We start from the raw sequence: 20,637 nt of genomic DNA, 5'->3' as shown, positions 1-20,637 counted from the left end.
TGTCATTGTTGTTGGATAGGACAGAGAGAAATGGAGAGAAGGGGAAGACAGAGAAGGGGAGAGAAAGACAGACACCTGCAGACCTGCTTCACCGCCTGTGAAGCGACTCCCCTGCAGGTGGGGAGCCGGGGGCTCGAACCAGGATCCTTAAGGCGGTCCTTGCGCTTTGCGCCACCTGCGCTTAACTTGCTGGGTTACAGCCTGACTCCCCTTATTCATTTATTTTTATTGCCAACCGGGTTCTCACTGCAGCTCTGTGCTGGCACTTACGAATCCATTGCTCCCTCTGGTCCCCCCCCCCCCCCCCCATGCTTGATAGGAAAGAGAAATGGAGAGGGGAGGGGAGACGGAGAGGAGAGAGAATAAGAGACACCTGCAGACCTGCCTCACCGTTCACTTGTGAAGCAACCCCCTGCAGGTGAGGAGCTGGGGGGCTCAAACCCGGATCCTTGCACATGATAATATGCATGTTTACCGCGGTACAATCCCCCCATGGATACAGTTTCTCACCTCCCTGTGCTAAGTGTCTGCAGAACACTCTTACTCCCAACTCGGTCCTTCTCCAACTCACCAGCCCCTGAAAGCCTGCCTGCGACTGGTTTACCTCCTGGTCTTCAACACGTACCCCGAATCTAGACTCTCAGAACCACCCTCCCCATCACCATCTAATCATATCCTTAGCCTTTGTTCCTCCTCTTTTTGAGAGATTTTATTTATTATTAATGAGAAAGGAGAGAACGAACCAGGTATCACTCTGGTACATGTGCTGCTGGGGACTGAACTCAGGACCTCATGCTTGAGAGTCCAATGCTTTAGCCACTGCGCCACCTCCCACACCACTGTTCCTCTTCTTGACCAGCACGTTATGTGCACATAGTGGCAGCCCCTAATGAAGCTGTTCTCCCAGGGATTTTCCCCTTTCTTTCTTTCTTTCTTTCTCTTTCTTTTCCCTGTTGTTGCCCTTGTTGTTTTTTTATTTTGTTGTAGTTATTGAAGTCATCATTGCTGGATAAGACAGAGAGAACTGGAGAGAGGAGGGAAGACAGAGAGGGAGAAAGACAGGCACCTGCAAACCTGCTTCACCACTTGTGAAGCGACTCCCCTGTAGGTGGGGAGCCAGGGAGGGCTCGAACCTGGATCCTTACGCCGGTCCTTACGTTTCCCGCCATGTGTGTTAACTCGCCTGACTCCTCTCCCAGAGCTTTTCTTACGGCTCCTGTGTATACTTCCAGTGAGCTAACTTGTCTCTCTTACCTTACAGGGAAGGTCAGCTTTGTTCTGCGAACATGGGCTATAAATAAACGTGTCTTGTTAAACCTTGATGGCCTTTCACTTACTGGCCTGGTGTGGGCTCTCTCCCTGTGTTTATGTAGGTGCTTCCTTCTGCCAGTGCTGCTGTGCCGGCCCTGTGCTTCTCTCGGGTCACAGAGGGGCAGCACCTGCAGTCTGCTTCTATCCTGTCCACTCCAGCTGATCATGAACAGAGTTTGGAACCACTGTCCTTAAGAAGATGTAAATATGGAAAGAGAGTTGATTTTCTTCACTTAGCTGCAGCATATTTCAAGGACCAGAAACTTTTTTTTTTTGCCCACAGGGTTGTCACTAGAGGTCAGTACTGGCACTGTGAATCCACTGCTCCTGCTGGCCTTTCTTCGTTTCTATTCTATGTGAAAGGACAGAGAGAAATTGAGACGGGAGGAGGAGATAGGGAGAGAGAAAGACACCTGCAGATCTGCTTTAAGGCTTGTGTGTGTGTGTGTGTGTGGGGGAGAATGTAACCTACCTCCGTGTGCACATGTGTGTGCTCAGCTGGGGGTGCCTCCGCCTGGACCCCTAGAAATTTTGTCTTTGAGGGGATTTTAACTTTAACTTGGAACATTGGTGCTTTAGTTGCTAGTGAGTAAAGACCAGAGTGTCCTAGAATGTATCAGACAGCCTCCCCTGCCCTCCCTCAGCAGAGAACTGTCTGGTCCAGTCTGGCATCGGTACGGAGACGGAGAAACTCTGCTTCACAATATGCATTTAAAACAAGTACTTCGGGGCCGGGCGGTAGCGCACCGGGTTAAGCACACATAGTGGAACACAAGGACCTGTGCAAGGATCCCGGTTCGAGTCCCCAGCTCCCCACCTGCAGGGGAGTCGCTTGACAAGCGGTGAAGCAGGTCTGCAGGTGTCTGTCTTTCTCTCTCCCTCTCTGTCTTCCCCTCCTCTCTCCATTTCTCTCTGTCCTATCCAACAACAACAGCGATGGGAAAAAGAAAGGCTGGCTTCCAGGAGTGGCGGATTTGTCATGCAGGAAGAGCCCCAGCGATGACCCCGGAGGCGAAAAAACAAAAGAAGTCATCCTACTTGATAGGATTAGTTTAATTAATTTCTCATTTGGGTGCTGGGAATGAGTCTAGCACCTCACACCTGTGGGTTCTTCCCTGGGCCATGAGCGACCTTTCAGGGCCAATTTTTCATTCTTTGTTTTTGAGAGGGAGAGAGGAGGGAGGCATCCTAGCACCGCTTCATTCAGCATCCATGGGCTGCCCTTGCTGTCCACAGAAATAGCGTGAGGTGCCGAGGCTGAAGCCCAGGCTTCTTGCGTAGTAAGAGTGCGCACCCTTTATGGGCCTGATGTCACCCGAAGGGGAAAAGGATTCATTCACGGGCAAGGCGATGGGGTGATGGTGGCGATAAATATATATAGTTATAGTTATAGTTATATAGTTAGTGTGTTTGTGGTGTTAAAATTTCACTGGAGGGAGTGTTAAGAAAACCCAAGCCACCTCTGTTTCTCCTTTACTCTTGGCTCACTAACACACTAGTGGCACTGAGATGTGTGAATTCCTCCCCCCCCCCCCCCACACACACACACACAGTTCTGGGCTGCTGAGTGTGTCCTGATACTCTCACCCTGGAGCTAACAGCTCCCTGCCCCCATCAAAAGTCCAGGTTTTTACCTCTGCTTCTGATTGATGGGGGCTGTAAGTCAGGTGTTGCCATTACCCCCTCCTTGGGTTCAGTTGATTCCGGCAGAGGGCTTCCCAGAGCTCAGGAAAACAGTTCAGCAGTGCTCCCCGCTTTATCATCAAAGGATGCAGGTGGGCGGCAGGCGAGGGGCGCAGGGCGAGCTGTGTGGCGAGGGCGGGACGGGCTGCAGAATTTCATGCTGTCAGCACCCCACAGCTCCACCAGCCCGGGAGCTCTGAACCCTTGTATTCCTGGAACTTCTATGAACTCTCATCACACAGCCGCGCTCAGCTACTATTTTTACCAGCCACTGCGCAGCTCTGGGTTTCTGTCGTGCTGGGGTTTTGAACCCGGGACCGCCAAGCCTCAGGCATGAAAGTCCGTTGTGTAAACCACTGTGTAGGCTCCCAGGCCTATGCTCTGTTCAGTTACTCCCACTGTTTCTGAAAGCCCCTGTTTGGGAAATGGAGGATGGAGCTCATTTGTTTTTATTTATTTTTTATTACTTATTTTGTAGAGCAACTGCTCAGCTCTGGTTTATGGTGGTGCTGGGGCCTTTGGCACCTTAGTCAGGAATGGCTTTTTGCTTAACCAACGTGCTGTCTCCCCGGCCTGGGGCTAAAAGTTCTGAACTTCTAATCACTGCTTGACTTATCTTGGAGCCCACCATGAGTCACTTGACTAGAACAAAAAACACTACGACCCATTCAGGAGTTCCAGGGACTTTAGGACTGTGTGACCAGAGTAAGGGACATAATGTCAGAACAAAAGATGCTGCTCATGTGCTCGTTCCTTTGAAAATTATAAAAGTTAGGGACAACTCTCTGTGCTAGGACCTGAAGGAGTAGGGTAGAGACCCCTATGTCTTATTTATTTATTTATTTATTAATCTAATTCACTGTGAACAGAGAAAATATACCCAGAAAGGCCTAAGAGGGAAATAATGAAAAAAGCTGAGAAACATTGTCACGGAGAGACACTGTCTAATGTAGTGGTTAGAAACTCAGGTTCGGGGGGGCGGGGTGGTAGCACAGCAGGTTAAGTGCACATGGCGCAAAGTGCAAGGACTGGCCTAAGGATCCCAGTTCGAGTCCCCAGCTCTCTACCTGCAGGGGAGTCGCTTTACAAGCGGTGAAGCAGGTCTGCAGGTGTCTATCTTTCTCTCCCCCTCCTCTCTCCATTTCTCTCTGTTCTTTTTTTTATATTTATTTTATTTATTTATTCCCTTTTGTTGCCCTTGTTGTTTTATTGTTGTAGTTATTATTGTTGTTGTCGTTGTTGGATAGGACAGAGAGAAATGGAGAGAGGAGGGGAAGACAGAGGGGGAGAGAAAGATAGACACCTGCAGATCTGCTTCACCGCCTGTGAAGTGACTCCCCTGCAGGTGGGGAGCCGGGGTTCGAACCGGGATCCTTATGCCGGTCCTTGTGCTTTGTTCTCTCTGTTCTGTGCAACAACAACAACAGCTATAGCAGTAACAACCACAACAAGGGCAACAAAAAAGGGAAAAAATAGTTTCCAGGAGCAGTGGATTCGTAGTGCTGGCACAGCCCCAGCAATAACCCCAGAGGCAAAAAGAAAAGAAAAGAAACTCAGGTTCTGGGGGGCAGGCGGTGGCACACTCGCTTAAGCACACATATTACTGTACATAAGGACCCGGGTTTGAGCCCCCCACTCCCCGCCTGCAGGGAGGTGCTCCTGACTGTGAAGCAGGTCTGCAGGTGTCTGTCGTTCTCTGTCCCTCTTGATCTCCCCTCTCAGTTTCTCTTTGTTCTGTCAAGTGTAATAGAAAGGAAAAAAGTGGGGTGGGAGGCAGGGGGAGAAAATGGCCTCTTGGAGCAGTGGATTCCTAGTGCAGGCACCAAGCCCCAGTGACGACCCTGGTGACAATTAAAAATAAATAAATAGAAACTCAGGTTCTTAGCTACTGGTGTAAGTGTCAGTCCTACTTCTTCTGTCAGCTGTGGGCAAATGACTTTAAAACCTCGTTTTTCACATCTGTAAAATGGAGATAATGCCAGGTTTGTTTTATGATAATTCAATTAAAGTGAAAGCATTTGGCAAAACACTAAATTATTTCCCCAAGAAACTTAGAGAAGGAATTTTTTAAAAATTTATTTGTAAGGGGCTGGGCAGTGGCGCAACGGGTTAAGTGCACATGGTGCCTAGTGCAAGGACTGGTGGAAGGATCCCGGTTCGAGCCCCCAGCTCTCCACCTGCAGGGGAGTCACTTCACAGGCGGTGAAGCAGGTCTGCAGGTGTCTGTCTTTCTCTCCCCCTCTCTGTCTTCTCCTCCTCTCTCCATTTCTCTCTGTCCTATCCAACAACAATGACAGCAATAACAACAACAATAATAACAGCAACAATAGACAAAAGGGCAACAAAAGGGAAAAAATAGCCTCCAGGAGCAGTGGGTTCGTAGTGCAGGCACCGAGTCCCAGTGATAACCCTGGAGACTATATATAGTTATAAAATAAAAAACATTGACAAGACCATAGGATAAGAGGGGTTTAATTCCACACAGTCCCCACCACCAGAGTTCTGTATCCCATCCTCTCCCTTGAAAGCTTTCCTATTCTCTATCCCCCCTGGGAGCATGGACCCAGGATCATTATGGAGTGCAGAGGGTGGGAGGTCTAAGGAATTTTAGACCTAGGTCCTTGCGCATGCCCGTGTACGTACTTAGCTACCTGTGCCGCTACCTGGCCTTGAGCCCTGCCTTACAGTCTGCAGACATTGCCTCTGCCAGTCGGCTTTCCAAGTGGAGTGCATACCTGTTCACCACTTGGTTCTCTGCTGCAGTCTTTCACTGGGCAGGCTGTAATTTGTAAGTGTTTATTTTAAAATAAAACTTGGTTTTGGGTGTCTCCTGTCTTATCTCTCTATAGAGTCACAGTTTTAATTTAAGGTCATTCTCCTGACACTTTATTTATTTATTTATTTATTTATTTTTCTAGAACATGTAACAGTACTCACAGCTTAAAAGAGATTCTACCAAGCCCATAAACACGACACTCTGTGTATCTATTTGGGTCACAACTCTGACCACTGATGTATTAAGTACTATAGTACCTCAGCTCTCCAGTCACACCAGAAACTTTTGGCCTGAGCTTTGCATAATTGTGGTCCAGTGGAAGTGTTTCGTGGGCCACCTGTGTCACAGAGAAACTTTCCAGTAGCTCTATTAACCTGAGCACAAAGAAAGATGAAATTAATTTTAATACTATAGGTAATTTAACCTAATACGATTTATTTATTTTTTTATTAAATTTTTTAAAATAAAGATTTTATCTGTTGGATAGAGACAGTCAGAAATTGAGAGGGAAGGGGGTGATAGAGAGGGAGAGAGACAGAGACACATCTGCAACCCTGCTTCACCACTTGTGAAGCTTTTCCCCCTGCAGGTGGGGACCAGGGGCTCGAACCTGCGTCCTTGTGCACTGTAACATGTGTGCTCAACCGGGTGCACCACCACCCGGCCCCAACCTAATACAATTTAAATGCTGTCGTTTTGACACGAAATCCGTGTAAAAAATTCAAGCGATTTTATGTGCTTTTTATCGTAGCAAGTCTTCAAAATCCAGTTATCTCAGTGCACACTAAGTACATTTCAGCTTCTCAGTAACCACAGGTTAACTAGCATCTACTGTACCGACCTCATGCAAGTAAACCTTTGCTAGTAACACAACTTTTACTTTGAGTGTATTTCAGTTGCGGGTTTTTCCAGTTGAGTCTTTTATCTGAAATGTCTTTTGTTTCTTTCTCTTCAAGGCTCTCCCTTCTTCCATGATTATAATGGCAGTTTACTGTCCTGTGATAGCTGCTGTTTTCATTGTTCTGAAGATGGTTAACTATCGGCTCCACAGAGCGCTTGATGCTGGAGAAGTCATAGATAGGAATGCAAACGAGCTAACCAATCAAGGAGCCAACGTTGAACAAGGCGACTGTTCAACTAGGAGAAAAGACAGCAATGGACCAAGGTAAGGAAAGCAGGTCCCTCAAGTCTTAATGACAGCGAGCATATCTGTCTGTCACGTTGCTTCTTGTGTTGTGCCTGTCCTGATTCTTTTAATTTTGCAGAGCACAGCTCACTCTCAGCTCTGACTTACCCTGGTGCTGGAATATAAACCTGGGACTTGAAGGTCTTTTAGCATAACCTCTATGATGTGTCACCAGCCCAGCTGTTCTGTTTGTGTGTTTTTAAGGCAATGGTCGATCTTACCGTTAGAGATACAGTGACAAATAGATTATAGTATTAGACCACGGCAAAACTAATTGGCATATTGGTGAGGAGCATATCAGTATCTTTGAATACCTTTGGCTCTATTACTAAAATCACCTGTCAATAGTAATTATAGTTGTGTAGTGGCTATTTACACAGAAAACATTTCTATGTGATTTATTTTTATTTCTATTTAATTTTAATTAAATTAAATTAATTAATTAATTCTAATTAGTGACTTAATAATGATAGACATGATTGTAGGATAAGAGGGTTATAATTCTATACAGTTGCCACCACCAGAGTTCCATGTCCCATCCCATCCATTGGAAGCTTTCCTATTCTTTATCCCTCTGGGAATATGGACTCAGGGTCATTGTGGGGTGCAGAAGGTGGAAGGTCTGGCTTCTGTAATTGTTTCCCCGCTGAATATGGGTGTTGACAGGTAGATCCATACTCCCAGCCTGTCTCTCTCTTTCCCTAGTGGGGTGTGTCTCTGGGGAATCGGAACTCCAGGACACATTGGTGGGGTTGTCTGTTCAGGAAGTCTGGTTGGCATCATGCTGGCATCTGGAACCTGGTGGTTGAAAAGAGAGTTAACATACAAAGCCAAACAAGTTGTTGACTAATCATGAACCTAAAGGCTGGAATAGTGCAGATGAAGATTTGGGGGGGAGGGTGGTGGTCCTCCATTTTGCAGATAGCTAGTAGGCATATTTTAGTTATATTCCAAAAGGCCTGTGGCTATACTAGTCCCCCCCCCCCCATGGTGTTTAATTTTTAAATGATTGAATTTTTGTTATCATTTAACAGGTAGATTTACTAGAAAGCTAAAGCTTCTCCCCCCCGTTGTTTTTATTTGTTTTTGTCATTTTCCAACACCATTAATGTTGTTTTTGACGGGCTATGTTGTTTTCACCGGGCTGGCTTCATGGGCAGGTAACAGACGACCAGGGACTCATGGTTGAGCTGTAGGCAGTATCTCTTTATTCATGCAGGACGTAGCACAATCTAAGACGAGCTAAGCTAAACTCAAGGTACTCTAAAACTCACAATGCTGTCTTTATAGATACTTCCCAAGTAGGGTGGAAACAGGGTGTGACATAGAGAGGGTGGAGAGAAAAGTGACTGGTGAAAATCAGAGTGTGACAAGGAGGGGGTGGAGCAGGCGAGAATCCTATCACTGAACCACCAATGCCCTGGAGGGAAGGTGGTACTTGTTAACAGTGGTTATGTAAATAGAATAGTGTTAAGCAGGAGGGATTTAAACCAAATGAAACAGAAGGGGTCTCATGCATACCAACACATTAAGTTTGTAATGCGTTTTCCCCACTAATTGTAAATGACTTCACTTTTGTGTAGCATACTTACCTATACTTTATCAGCTTCTGGCCTTTTTTTCATGCCCCATTGACCTCTCTCTCTCTCTCTCTCTCTCTCTCCTTAACTCCCCCCCCTATATTTTATATATTTATTTATTTCCACCAGGGGCATCACTGGGGCTCAGTGCCAGCACTATGAATGCACTGTTCCCAGCCACCATGTTTTCCTTTTTTCTTTCTATTTCACTAGAAATAGAGAAATTGAGAGGGAGAGCAAGATAGACAGCTGTAGACCTGCTTTACCACTCATGAAGCTTCCCCACTGCAGGTGGGGAACCGGGGCTTGAACCCGGATCCTTGTGCGTGGTATTGTGTGTGATCAGTCAGGTGTGCCACCACCTGACCCCGCCTTTCTTAATAGCTTATGGTTTGGTGGGTTTCTCATATGCTTAGTGTTTACCAGTGTGAACCTCCACTATATTTTTAAATATCCCTTTGGCTATTCCTACGCATATTCTTTTTTTTTTTTTTTCCTTCTCCAGGGTTATTGCTGGGCTCGGTGCCTGCACCATGAATCCACCGCTCCTGGAGGCCTTTTTTTTTTCCCCCCCTTTTGTTGCCCTTGTTGTAGCTTCGTTGTGGTTATTATTATTGCCCTTGTTGATGCAATTCGTTGTTGGATAGGACAGAGAGAAATGGAGAGAGGAGGGGAAGACAGAGAAGGGGAGAGAAAGACAGACATCTGCAGACCTGCTTCACCGCCTGTGAAGCGACTCCCCTGCAGGTGGGGAGCCGGGGCTCAAACCGGGATCCTTATGCCGGTCCCTGCGCTTTGCGCCACTTACGCTTAACCCGCTGCGCCACCGTCCGACCCCCCCCCCCACGCATATTCTTAAGTGCTTTTGTTTATCTGTTTTTTGTTTGTGAGATGTATGGAACCTTCTGTGTCCATCCTTTGGAAAGTTTCATTAAATTTTGATGACAATTAAATTTAGAAGGAATTGAATCTTTAAAGTCGGATGTCTCATCCAGGGAAAATGGCGTATCCAGCTATTCAGCCATTTTTCATATCTAAGAAGACCTAGGTATTTATTTACTTATCTAGAGGCAGAAAGAGAGAGTGAAAACAAGCTTCCTTTGATGTGGTGGAGGGTCCAGGCGTGAGCCTGGGTTGGATACACGGCAAAGCAGGACACTATGCAAGTGAGCTATTTTGCTGGCCCCAAACGTAGATTCTCTTGAATGAATAATGCACATTTCTTAGTTCTGTTTCTATTGGGATGCCCTGGAATGGGTGAGTAAGAGCACCTACACCTGATTTAGAAAGTCCTACATCTGAATTTGTAGAAGAAAAAAGAAGTCCAGAAATATTCTAGAGCATTCTTTTCCCTGTCATTATTTTTGCTCCTTTCGGGTTGACCACTGACCATTAGTTCTAGGCCATGTTCTCAGCTATGGATGACTGCCCTCTGCCCACCCCCAAGATCTTTGACAGTGTTGGAGACAATTTTGTTTGCCACCTGTCACAACCAGTGGATGTGGACTGGCCTGTAGTGGGCGGAGGTCACAGAAGCTGGTAACTAACCCACAGGACACAGGATGGTCTCCAAGAATCAAAATTTATTTTCCCTGAAAGGTCAATAGCGCTGAGTTAAGAAACACTGCCCTAGATAATGGTGTTTACTTTGGGCTGTGAACTGAAAAGAAAGAGATCATCATGGCCTCTTTGTGAAAGTCAGCATGGTGGGCTGAGAGTGTGCAGATCGGGTGTTAAAATCATAGCCCTTATTGGCTATGAGCACGTTAAATTTGTGTCTGTGAGAGGGGGGAAAAATAGAAAGAATGACATCATAATACATCTTAGAAAGTAAAGATTGATTATTGGACTTTTCTTTCCCACCTGAACATCAGATGTGAGTGATTTGTCCTCTCAAACCGCAGACGCGGTTTCACAACCATTTGTTTTTTAAGTTCTTCAGTTTATGAATGAGGATAGTAGTACTTATGTCATCAGTTTTTAGGGGGGAAATTTAATAGGAAAATGCAAATGAAACACATGATCCTATGATTGAAATGTAATAAAAACTCCATAAGTAACGTGTTTTAGTGACTGATAATAAATTCACATGAAGATTATAATGCTTTGGAATAGGTATTGGAAGTAATGGATAAAAGTAGGGTAGAGTGTCTGTTAACTGAAGAATAGATAAAACAGATTGTGTTGTGTTTATACAGTGGAGTATTAATGGCCCACAAAAGGGTGTGAGGTACTAATATATGGGTGAACCTTAACCACATGCTAAGTGAAAGAGGACGGTCACCAAAGGGCACACATGGCTAGCTGCGTTTACAGGGAACGTCCAGAGTAGTGGTTGCTTGAGGCTGCAGTCTGGGTGGATGGGCAGGGGGCGGGAGGGGGAGAGAGAGAGAGAGAGAGAGAAGCTTAAAGGAGGGGAGCTATTTTTAAGGTGATAAAAATGTTCAGCTAGCAGGTTACTTTATTTGGGAGGATGCCTTCTTTGCCATATATGAAGCCTCAGTTGGAGCCCCCACCATAGTTCTGGAAACTTCTGTGTTGTGATATCTCTCTCTCTCTTTGAAAAAGTAAGCTGGAAGCAGTGAAACTCTGGCAGCAACAAACAATATTCTCAAATTAACTTGTGGCAATGGTTGCTTAACTTCAATATGTTGAATGTCACTGGATTTCAGTTTAGGGGATGACTTGTTTGATAGCAAATTACATGTCACTCACATATAAGTAAGGCTGATGTGTAGAAGCCAGGCAAGGTGAGAGCTCTTCTTTCTTTTTTCACCATTTCATTGGGGGGCTTAATGGTTCGCAACACAGTTGTTGACCCAGAGGAGCAGTTTCTCACCTCTCTGTGACAGGTGGCTGTTCCGTTCTGTGGTATTGGATATCTTATTGTTCAGATTTCAGCTTGATCTCCCTTTTCTGATTTCTGTGGCATAGGATGTAAGAGAATGCATTCCAGGGAACATGGTTAGTATTTCTGGCCGTCACTGCTAATTCAGTTTGCGGGTAGCTGTCTCTGTACATACATTTAAGATTTGCCCCAATTAGAAAGCTATTTCTTGTCTGTTCCACATTTTCAGGGGGTCTCTCTCCTTCTCCGTCAGGGTATCCTCCTTGGGAAAGGTAACGGGCTGGTTCTTTCTCGCTCACGACAGCGGTGACACGAAGTAAAAGACACCAGGGGACTCTTAGCGTGAATCTAGAATCTGAGTCCTTAGAATCCCAGAATCCTAGAGTCCGTTTATTGGCAAAGTGGACATGAGTTAAATAGAAAAGCAATGGAGGTAATTATTGTTGCAATATGACAGAAATTACAGGTTTCTTAACAGTCAGCATGCCCCTAAGGTAGGGGGTTGGTATGACAGGAATTGATGAGATACAAGACAGTTATTTTCCATAACACAAGCAACTTAATTATCCAAAGGTATTTGAGAGAAGCATAGGGGTTAAACCTGTAGGGTGAGACAGAGAGAAGATGGATATCAAAAGGCCATATAGTTTGGAATTTCTCTTGTCTGGGCTCTGAGGTGTGTGATGAAGTGTGTGATAAGGTGTGTTCTTCTGTGATCAGAAGGTGACTTTGAATAAGTGAAACTGCAGCCATGTGGCCTGCAGTTAATGGAGGGAAGTACTGGGGTATCTGTGGGCCTGAGAGTCAAGAAGGAAAGAACCAAGTCTGAGTTTCCCCCCTTATGCTCACCTTGGTTGAGAGAGACTTACCAAGAGGTTATCTTCTCAGACCTCCATCCAAAGATGGGGGTGGTTCTCCCTAAGCTCTTATCAGGCTCACACATGTTCCCAACACCACATAATCGCTGTGATGTAACACCAAGCAGCTAACAGACGTGGGCATGTGCCCTTTCCTCACACATGGACCTGGAGCATTGCCGAGTCGGCCATTAAATTTGTATCTCCCCCACCTGCAGGGGAGTCGCTTCACAAGCGGGGAAGCAGGTCTGCAGGTGTCTTATTTTTCTCTCTCCCTCCTCTCTCCATTTCTCTCTGTCCTATCCAACAATGATGACATCAGTAACAACAACATTAGCTACAACAACAATAAAAAAACAAGGGCAACAAAAGGGAAAGATAAATATTAAGAGAAAACTAAATTTGTATCTTAAGTTTCATTACATATATATTTTTTTATGCTTAGCAAATTAAAAGGTTGATTTGCATTATTTGACTTTAGTAGCTGTAACTCATGATTTACAGTCCAAACGTCAGGAATGTGATAGTTGTACGACCATTAATAACAAAAATCACACTAGAATCGGATCCGCTACAGTGACAGACACTGAAATGCAGGCGCACTGTAAGCACATCCTGTTTTGACTTTGTCTTTTCACTGGAGCTGCCAGATGCCTCAGCCAAACAAGCTTAAGGGAACTCACGACCTGTGCTTGGTGAAAGGCACAGGGGTGTCTGCAGTGCAGCAAAGTGCAGAACTTCCTGGCCTAGGTCCCCTTCACCTGCTCTCTGCTGTTACTCAGTATCCTAGGCAGGCTCTTCCCGGGTGGCTGTAAAATGGCTGCAGCAACTCTGGCCTCAGGCGACTGGCAGATACAGAGACCTTTCCTCAGCTGTTAGGTGCTCCTGATGTGATGCGTGCTCGCCTAAGACTGGACATACTGATTGACTTTGAGCGGGAGCGTTCACTCTTAAACCCCAGCCTAGCTAGGGTTATCTAAAGCCACGAGGAAGAGCTTTTATCTTTGCTCAAAGTATTGGCCAGGGAGGATGAGCAAAAAACTGGGCAAGGATTAGTAGTGTGTTAACTTTTAGACCTGAATTATTTAAAAACCTGTATTCCTAGTATGGATCAACCTGCCAACACCAATTACAGAAGCCAGACCTTCCACCTTCTGCACCCCACAATGACTCTGGGTCCATATTCCCAGAGGGATAAAGAATAGGAAAGCTATCAGGGGAGGAGAGGGGATATGGAGTTGGTGGGAACTGGTGTGGAGTTGTACCCCTCTTATCCTATGGTCTTGTCTACTTCCATTTTATAAATAATAAATTTAAAAAACCTTATATTTCTAATAAATCCCATTATTACACAGTTTTCTAATTTTCTTTTTTAAATTTGGCTTGAATTTCCCCCCTTAATTTTAGTATCCTACTATCTTTTTAAAAAACTTAAATCTATTTACTTTTGTCACTCTATGGAGAGGTTCCTGGTTTACACTTATGGTTGTTGCCTCCTGCGTGCAATCTCTCATCTCGCTGTTGACTGGTGTCTGGAAAACACTCCCACCTCCAACTTGGGTCCTTTTTCCATCATCCTGCACCAGGACCCTAACACCTCACATCCTCCCCACTCACCCCCCCCCATCTTCTCCCCCATAAAATGGAAAGCAAATGACTCTCCCGGTAAAATTCTGGGGTACATCCCAAACTACAGATCTGAACCGGGGCCACCGTCCTGCAGGTGCGGTGCTGTGGCCGACCGCTGGGTGGACTCAGGTAGTGCAGGGTCTGATCACCTTGCGAACAGTTGACCCCTTTCTCTTTGCTCCCGGGAAGCAGAAGGCAGGTCATCTTGGCAGAGTAATTTCACGGCACAGTCTATAAAACACACTCGGTATTTATTATGCTGCTCTGTATGTAAGGCCACTTCCTCATGTTGAATTAGATGTTGACAGTTTGGCAAAGTATTTTTGTTTTTTTTTTTAGATATTCCAAGTAGTGGGGTAGTTCTAAAGTGGCTCAGATTTATGAGAGAAGAGTGATTTTTTTTCCTTTGCTCTTCACTTTATGATCTGAATATATTTAGCTTTGTTGTTGTTTTAAAAATTTTTTAATTATCTTTATCTATTGGATAGAGGCAGCCAGAAAGGGGTGATAGAGAGGGAGAGAGACAGAGAGACACCTGCAGCCCTGCTTCACCACTTGCAAAGCTTTCCCCCTGCAGGTGGGGACCGGGGGCTCGAACCTGGGTAACATTGTAACATTGTAACATTGTAACATGTGCCCTCAACCACCTACGCCCTGAATATATTTGTTTTATAGAAAGAAGTATAATAACTTGGGGGTTGGGTGGTAGCGCATCTGGTTAAGCGCTCATGGTGCAAAACACAGGGACCCGTGTAAGGATCCCGGTTTGAGCCCCCAGTTCCCTACCTGCAGGGAGATTGTTTCACAAGTGGTGAAGCAGGTCTGCAGGCGTCTGTCTGTCTTTTCCACTCTCTGTCTCCCCATCTCTCTCCATTTTTCTCTGTCCTATCCAACAACAACAACATCAACAACAACAACAATAATAACCACAACAACGATAAAAAAAAAAACCCCAAAACACAAGGGCAACAAAAGAGAAAAAATAACCTCCAGGAGCAGTGGATTCATGGTGCAGGCACTGAGCCCAGCAATAACCCTGGAGGGAAAAAGAAAAAGTATAATAACTTAAATGGAGATCAGGACACAAAAATCATTGGTGTTTGAAGAATAATACTCTTTTTCTCCTATTTCCCCCATAGTGATCCTGGTGGAGGGATTGAAATGTCTGAGTTCATTCGAGAGGCCACACCCCCAGTTGGTTGCAGCTCGAGAAATTCTTATGCTGGATTAGATCCAAGCAACCAGGTAGGATCAGAGGGTTCCCACTTGACATTCTCTCTCCTGCAGACGGTGGTCTATGGTAGTGTCTTGTCTATACTAGTCAAACTTTCTCTGGGTTTCCCTTGCTAATTCATAACTTTTGACTGTTATTTTGATTTTTCAACTGACTTCACATGGCCAAGTGCATTCCCCCACCCCTTTTGTTGTTCTTGTTACCAGGGCTTCATCACTCTGGGCTGACTTTCTGAGAGAGAGAGAGAGAGAGAGGGAGAGGGAGAGGGAGAGGGTGAGAGAGAGAAGGAAAGACCCCACAGTACTGAAGCTTGCCCGGTCCACTGGGAATGGACTCCCCCCTGAGTGAGGCATGTACATAGTAAAAGAAGCTCCTTAACAAGTCAACTATCTTACCTGCCCTAATTAAGTGGATTTTTTTTTTTTTTTGTCCTGAGCATTTACTACACACTCATTGCTAGGGGGGTTAGTTTTGACCAAGACACTCGTGAATGCCCTACAAAAATGTGTTTGTTTGTTTGTTTGTTTAATTTATTTACTGTTGGATAGAGACAGAGAATTTGAGAGGGGAGGAGGGAGAGAGAGGGATAGAGACCTGCAGCTCGGCGTCAGGCATCTATTTATTATGTTCTAAGGTCCTGAATTTGCTTGACTATCTTCTTTTTACCAGAGCACTGCACCGCGCTGGCTTAGGGTGGTGTAGGGTATTGAATCTGGGACTTCAGAGCCTCAAGCATCAAAGTCTTTTGCAGAATCGTTATGCTGCTGTCCAATCCCCCCCACCCCCACCACACGCCTTTCTTGAATTTTATGAAAACAGTTTGTATAGAGTTCCTAAGCTTTATCGGTTTAATAACTACCATGTTGTTGTATTTGGTTTCCTCAGTGCATTCATAGAATGTGTAGTGTCTATATGATTTTTCTCATTAGATAAGAAATGATAGGTGAAAATTAGGGAGTGCAAACCATTTTGAGTAAAATCTCTAAAAGATCAGCAGATTTCAATCTTCTGTTTTTCATTCTTTTAAAAATGAGTTGTAGCAGTCTGCTAATAATTATGTTCTTCCCCTGGAATTCTGGAAAGTAGATATTGATACACTAACAATTGGATATTAAGATGCAGCTTCTTCTTGTATATTATATATATATTAATATATTCTGTTTTTCTAGTCTTCCCCTTACATACTCTGATAAGTTTTAAGTTCATTTCATTTGGATTCAGTATCTCATTTTGCCATGGCCTATAACATGAATATATTATGATTCAATAGGAAAAAAAAAACAGTGTTGATAACAGCACCCTGCCCAGTAGCCTCCTAAGTCCTGGACATGCAGAGGTATTTAGCATCCCAGCACAGGCACAGAACAGAAGCAGAGTGTGACTCCAGGAGTAGCACCCTCAGTGGGTGCATCTGTATATTGATAAAAGTGAACCATCTTATGCTTTGAAAATGTGCTAATTTTGTGTGGCGATCTTGCCACTCTGTATTGATAGTAACATAGCTAGCCTAGCATTCTAACTAGTTCCACTTGCTGCATTGTGTGTTTCTAGGTTGGATCTGGCTCCTCTCGTCTTGGGACAGCAGCAACTATGAAAGGTAGATTGCCCTGACTTAAAGTTGCCTCTGACTATCCATTTCATTTTTGGTTGTAATAAAGGTAATTGCATGCTGCATATGCACATGTCGTGAAAAATTACTCTTGAAATTACTCTGTAGGTAAGATCGCTTGATATAAGCCGTGTTCCTCTTTTATGATCCAACTTTCACTAAAGCATCTGACCAGTTTGCATTATGTCGAGTGAGTTGTAAGTTCTGATTTATAGGAAAGTTTCTTGCCAGGAAGGAAAATATTCTCCAGGGTTTTAGGAGATTCATAGATAACTAATTCACCGTGAAAGGTTTAAGGACGCAAATAAGACATTGACAAAGGGAAAGTTTTCTTTGCTGTAAATATATATAATATATATGCACACCCTTTATTTCTTAATTTTAAATCATTTATTTTTGATAGAGACAGAGAAATTAGGAGGGAGGGAGGGAGAGCTGAAGGGAAGGAGACAGACGGAGACAATTAACTGCAGCACAGTTCATGAAGCTTCTTCCTTGTAGGTGGAGGCCAGGGGCTTGAAACTGGGTCCTTATGCCCTGTGACGTGTGTGTTCATACAAGTATACCACCTCCTGGCTCCAGAATACAAAAATTTTAAAAAATTCTTTTTTCTTTTTCAGAGCATAGCTCAGCTCTGGCTTATGATAGTGTGGGGGATTGAACCTGGGATTTTAGAGCCTCAAGCATGAGAATCTCTTTGTATAACCTCCCTGACCCTTATAAATACTTTTTGTTCTATAAATCTATTTCAGAGAAGTTAAAGTGACTTTTTTTATCCTTCAGTTTTGAGCTTAATTTTTTTTTTTTTTATATTCAATCTGCTGTTTAAAATACAAACATTTATTTATGTGGTCCGGGAGGTGGTGCAGTGGCTAAGGCAGTAAGGTCTTGAGTTCAATCCCCGGCAGCACATGTACCAGAGTACAGATGTCTGTTTTTTTTTTTTTTTCCTTCTCTCCTGTCTTTCTCACTAATAAATAAATAAATAAATAAATAAATAAAATCTCTTTAAAGACATGTATTTATTTATTTGTAGATAGAGACGGAAATTGAGGGCGAAGAGAGAGACACAGAGACACAGGTGGTGCCTGGGGTCTTCAACCTGGGTCCTTGCTCTTGCTCATTGTCATGAGTACCCTCAGCCAGGGGTGCCACCACCTGGCCTCTTAATCTCATTTTTTAGAATCATTTTAAATTTATTTTGATAAGATGGGGAGAAGCTGAGAGGGGAGGGCGCCGGGCTAGCTTCACGGGAGAGAGACCAGAGTCGGTTTAGCCACGTGGTGCCAAACTGCAATGGCTGGGGTCTGCCTCCCTGTCTGCACGCCTGCCCTCCTCCAAGTCGGGACAAAGAAAAAGGGAAGAGAGAGAAACCAGAAACAGAAATGAATTTTATAGGATAAAACCAGAAGTGGCAAGTCGGAAACGGAAATGGCTAGGAAAAGGGGGTGGAGAAAGGAGAAAGGCATGCTGGGAACTTCCTTAGCAACTGTTGAGATGGTTTTAACTGGTGAGGTTAATGTTACCCTGCAGGCATGGTGGGTCTCAGGGTAGAAAGAAGACAGATCAATGGGTGGGGATCTTTCAGGCAAAACAATGATTATGTAAATAGGCCATAGTATCAGCAATGCAGAGTGGAGGGGGGGCTGGCTTAATGCCCGACAGGAGGGGAAGCTAGAGAAGGTGAGAGAGACACAGCACCTGCAGCTCTCCTCTACCAGTTGTAAAGCTTTCCCCCTGAAAGGTGGGACCAGGAGCTTGAACCTGGGTCCTCGCGATAGTCCCTTAACCAGGTGCACCACCCCTCAGCCCTTGAAGCTTATTTTTTATGGAAAGGAAATTTGTGCTTTTTCAAGTTATTATATAACATATGTTTCCTTATTTTTTTAAAAAAACCGCTTTGTTTTAAAAAAGAAATGTTTGTATTATTTAGTTTTTAGTGCTGTGAGAGTAATTATGTGGTCTGGTAATCCATGATACTTCCTGTACACCCAGATCATCATCTGTTGTTGTAGCTCCTAACAACACAAAAACTGCTTTAGTTGATAGTTACTATATATTTTTTATGTCCTTCCTTATTCTGCCACACTGCGGAGTCTTTTAACGTTTTCATATTTCTCTTTTTGTAGGAGATACAGACACTGCCAAGACTTCTGATGATATCAGTTTAAGTCTAGGCCAAAGCTCTAGTCTCTGTAAGGATGGAAGTGAAGAACAGGGTAAGGACATCTGTGGTGGCATTATGTACAGTGGTGACCAGGGTAGGTAGACTGTGCTCTTCACATCATGGCAAACGGTTAAAATAATTTAACGTGACATCTTAAACTTCAGCATGCTCTGCTTTTGTTATAGCCATGCACTATTAGAAGGTCTTTCAGTTTTTCAGAACTAAGTGTTCTGCCAGCTAAACAGAAATTTTGTGAACAGTGGTCCGGGAGGTGGCACAGTGGATGAAGCACTGGATTCTTAAGCATGAGGTCCTGGGTTCGATCCCTGGCAGCACACATACCAGAGTGATGTCTAGTTCTTTCTCTCTCTCCTCCTATCCCTCTCATTAATAAATAATTCGAAAAAAGAAACTTTCTGAACACAAGCCTCAGAGTGAGTATGACAGACAAAATCAAGAGCCTGTCCTTCCTTTAGTTTTTAGTGTGCTAGTCTAGTGACAACTGAGTGCGTTCAACTGTTCACCGTCTCCTCTCCTCCTTCCTCTGCTCTTCCCTCTCCTCCTCCTCCTCCTCTCTGTTCTTTTCAACTCGCTAGGAACTTCTAGGTCCCAACAGCTTCATATTTTGCTCCACTGCAGAAAACAGCTGGTTTAAACAGAAATAACCTGCTCTGGGTTCTGCAGAGAAATCATGTCCGCCTCCAGCATGATGTCTTCCTGTAGTGAATTTTTTATTTACAGTCATGTTTTTTTCCTTTCACCGCTATGAATGAGTATTTTGGATTTTATTCAGTTTTATTTTTAAAGAACTGCATTTTCATGTTTGGGTTTCCCCCCCCCCCCCTCATTTTCAGATATGAAAGGAAGACTTTGTCAGCCCATTTGCAAGTGGGAGTTATTATAATAAAAAAGTTTTATAAAAAAAAGTTTATAAAAAAAAAAGTTTTATAATCAGTGAGCTAAAACTAGACTAAAAAGTCTGTCTCCTTAGTCCCAGCCAGTTTTTTTTGTTTGTTTGTTTTTTAACTTATGGGTGATTTTTAGTATGTGTGCACACTGATAAGTTTCCTATACTTAGTTATAAAATTATAAGAATACAAAAAAAATGTGGGGGTAGAGAGCATAATGGTTTGCAAAGAGATTCTCATGCCTGAGGCTCCAAAGTCCCAAGTTCAGTCCTCTGCACCACCATACGCCAGAGCTGAGCAGTGGTCTGGTTTAAAAAAAAAAAAATGGGACCTTATACTTGAGAGTCTATCACTTTATTCACTGCACCACCTCCTGGGCCACTAGTGTTTTATTTATTTAAATGAAAAAGGCAGACAGACAGAAAGGGAAAGAAGTAGAGAAAGAGAAGGAGAGGGGAAGGGGGAGGCAGAGAGAGAGAGAGAGAGAGAGAGAGAGAGAGAAGCTAGAGCATTGCTATGTTCTGTCTTACTGTGACACCAGGGTTTGAAGCATGGAAACTTTTCTCCTCCTCCTCCTCCTCCTCCTCGTCCTCCTCCTCCTCCTCCTCCTCCTCCTTCTAATATTTATTTATTTAATTATTGGATAGACACAGAAAAATTGAGAGGAATGGTGAGACAGAGACAGAGAAAGACATCTGTAGCCCTGTTTTACCACTTGCAAAGCTTGGTGGTGGGGACCAGGGACCTGAACCCAGATCCTTCAGCGTGGTAACATACTCTCAGCCAGGTGTGCCACCACCTGGTCCCAGGAAACTCAGTAGTAGCTGAAGCCATGAATAGTACCAGACC

The 20,637-nt window shown here is 44.3% G+C and overlaps 1 protein-coding gene across 4 annotated transcripts in view; it reads left to right on the top strand.

Annotated features, from left to right (window-relative positions):
• PCNX1 (pecanex 1) overlaps window positions 1-20,637 on the top strand; it is a 139,482-nt gene that overhangs the window by 23,534 nt on the left and 95,311 nt on the right. For 3 of the 4 annotated variants that reach the window (XM_060175537.1, XM_060175540.1, XM_060175538.1), the window contains exons 2-5: window positions 6,727-6,935; window positions 15,010-15,115; window positions 16,656-16,701; window positions 18,843-18,932. In XM_060175537.1, coding sequence (XP_060031520.1) covers window positions 6,727-6,935; window positions 15,010-15,115; window positions 16,656-16,701; window positions 18,843-18,932 — 451 coding nt within the window. Of the gene's footprint in view, window positions 1-6,726; window positions 6,936-15,009; window positions 15,116-16,655; window positions 16,702-18,842; window positions 18,933-20,637 lie in introns of those variants that run through there. The other variant, XM_060175539.1, reaches the window with a different exon arrangement.

Source organism: Erinaceus europaeus, chromosome 16, assembly GCF_950295315.1.
Source record: "Erinaceus europaeus chromosome 16, mEriEur2.1, whole genome shotgun sequence".
Taxonomy (NCBI): Eukaryota; Metazoa; Chordata; class Mammalia; order Eulipotyphla; family Erinaceidae; genus Erinaceus; species Erinaceus europaeus.
Note: the sequence above shows the minus strand (reverse complement) of the source record. Positions and strands in the feature narration are given on the sequence as shown.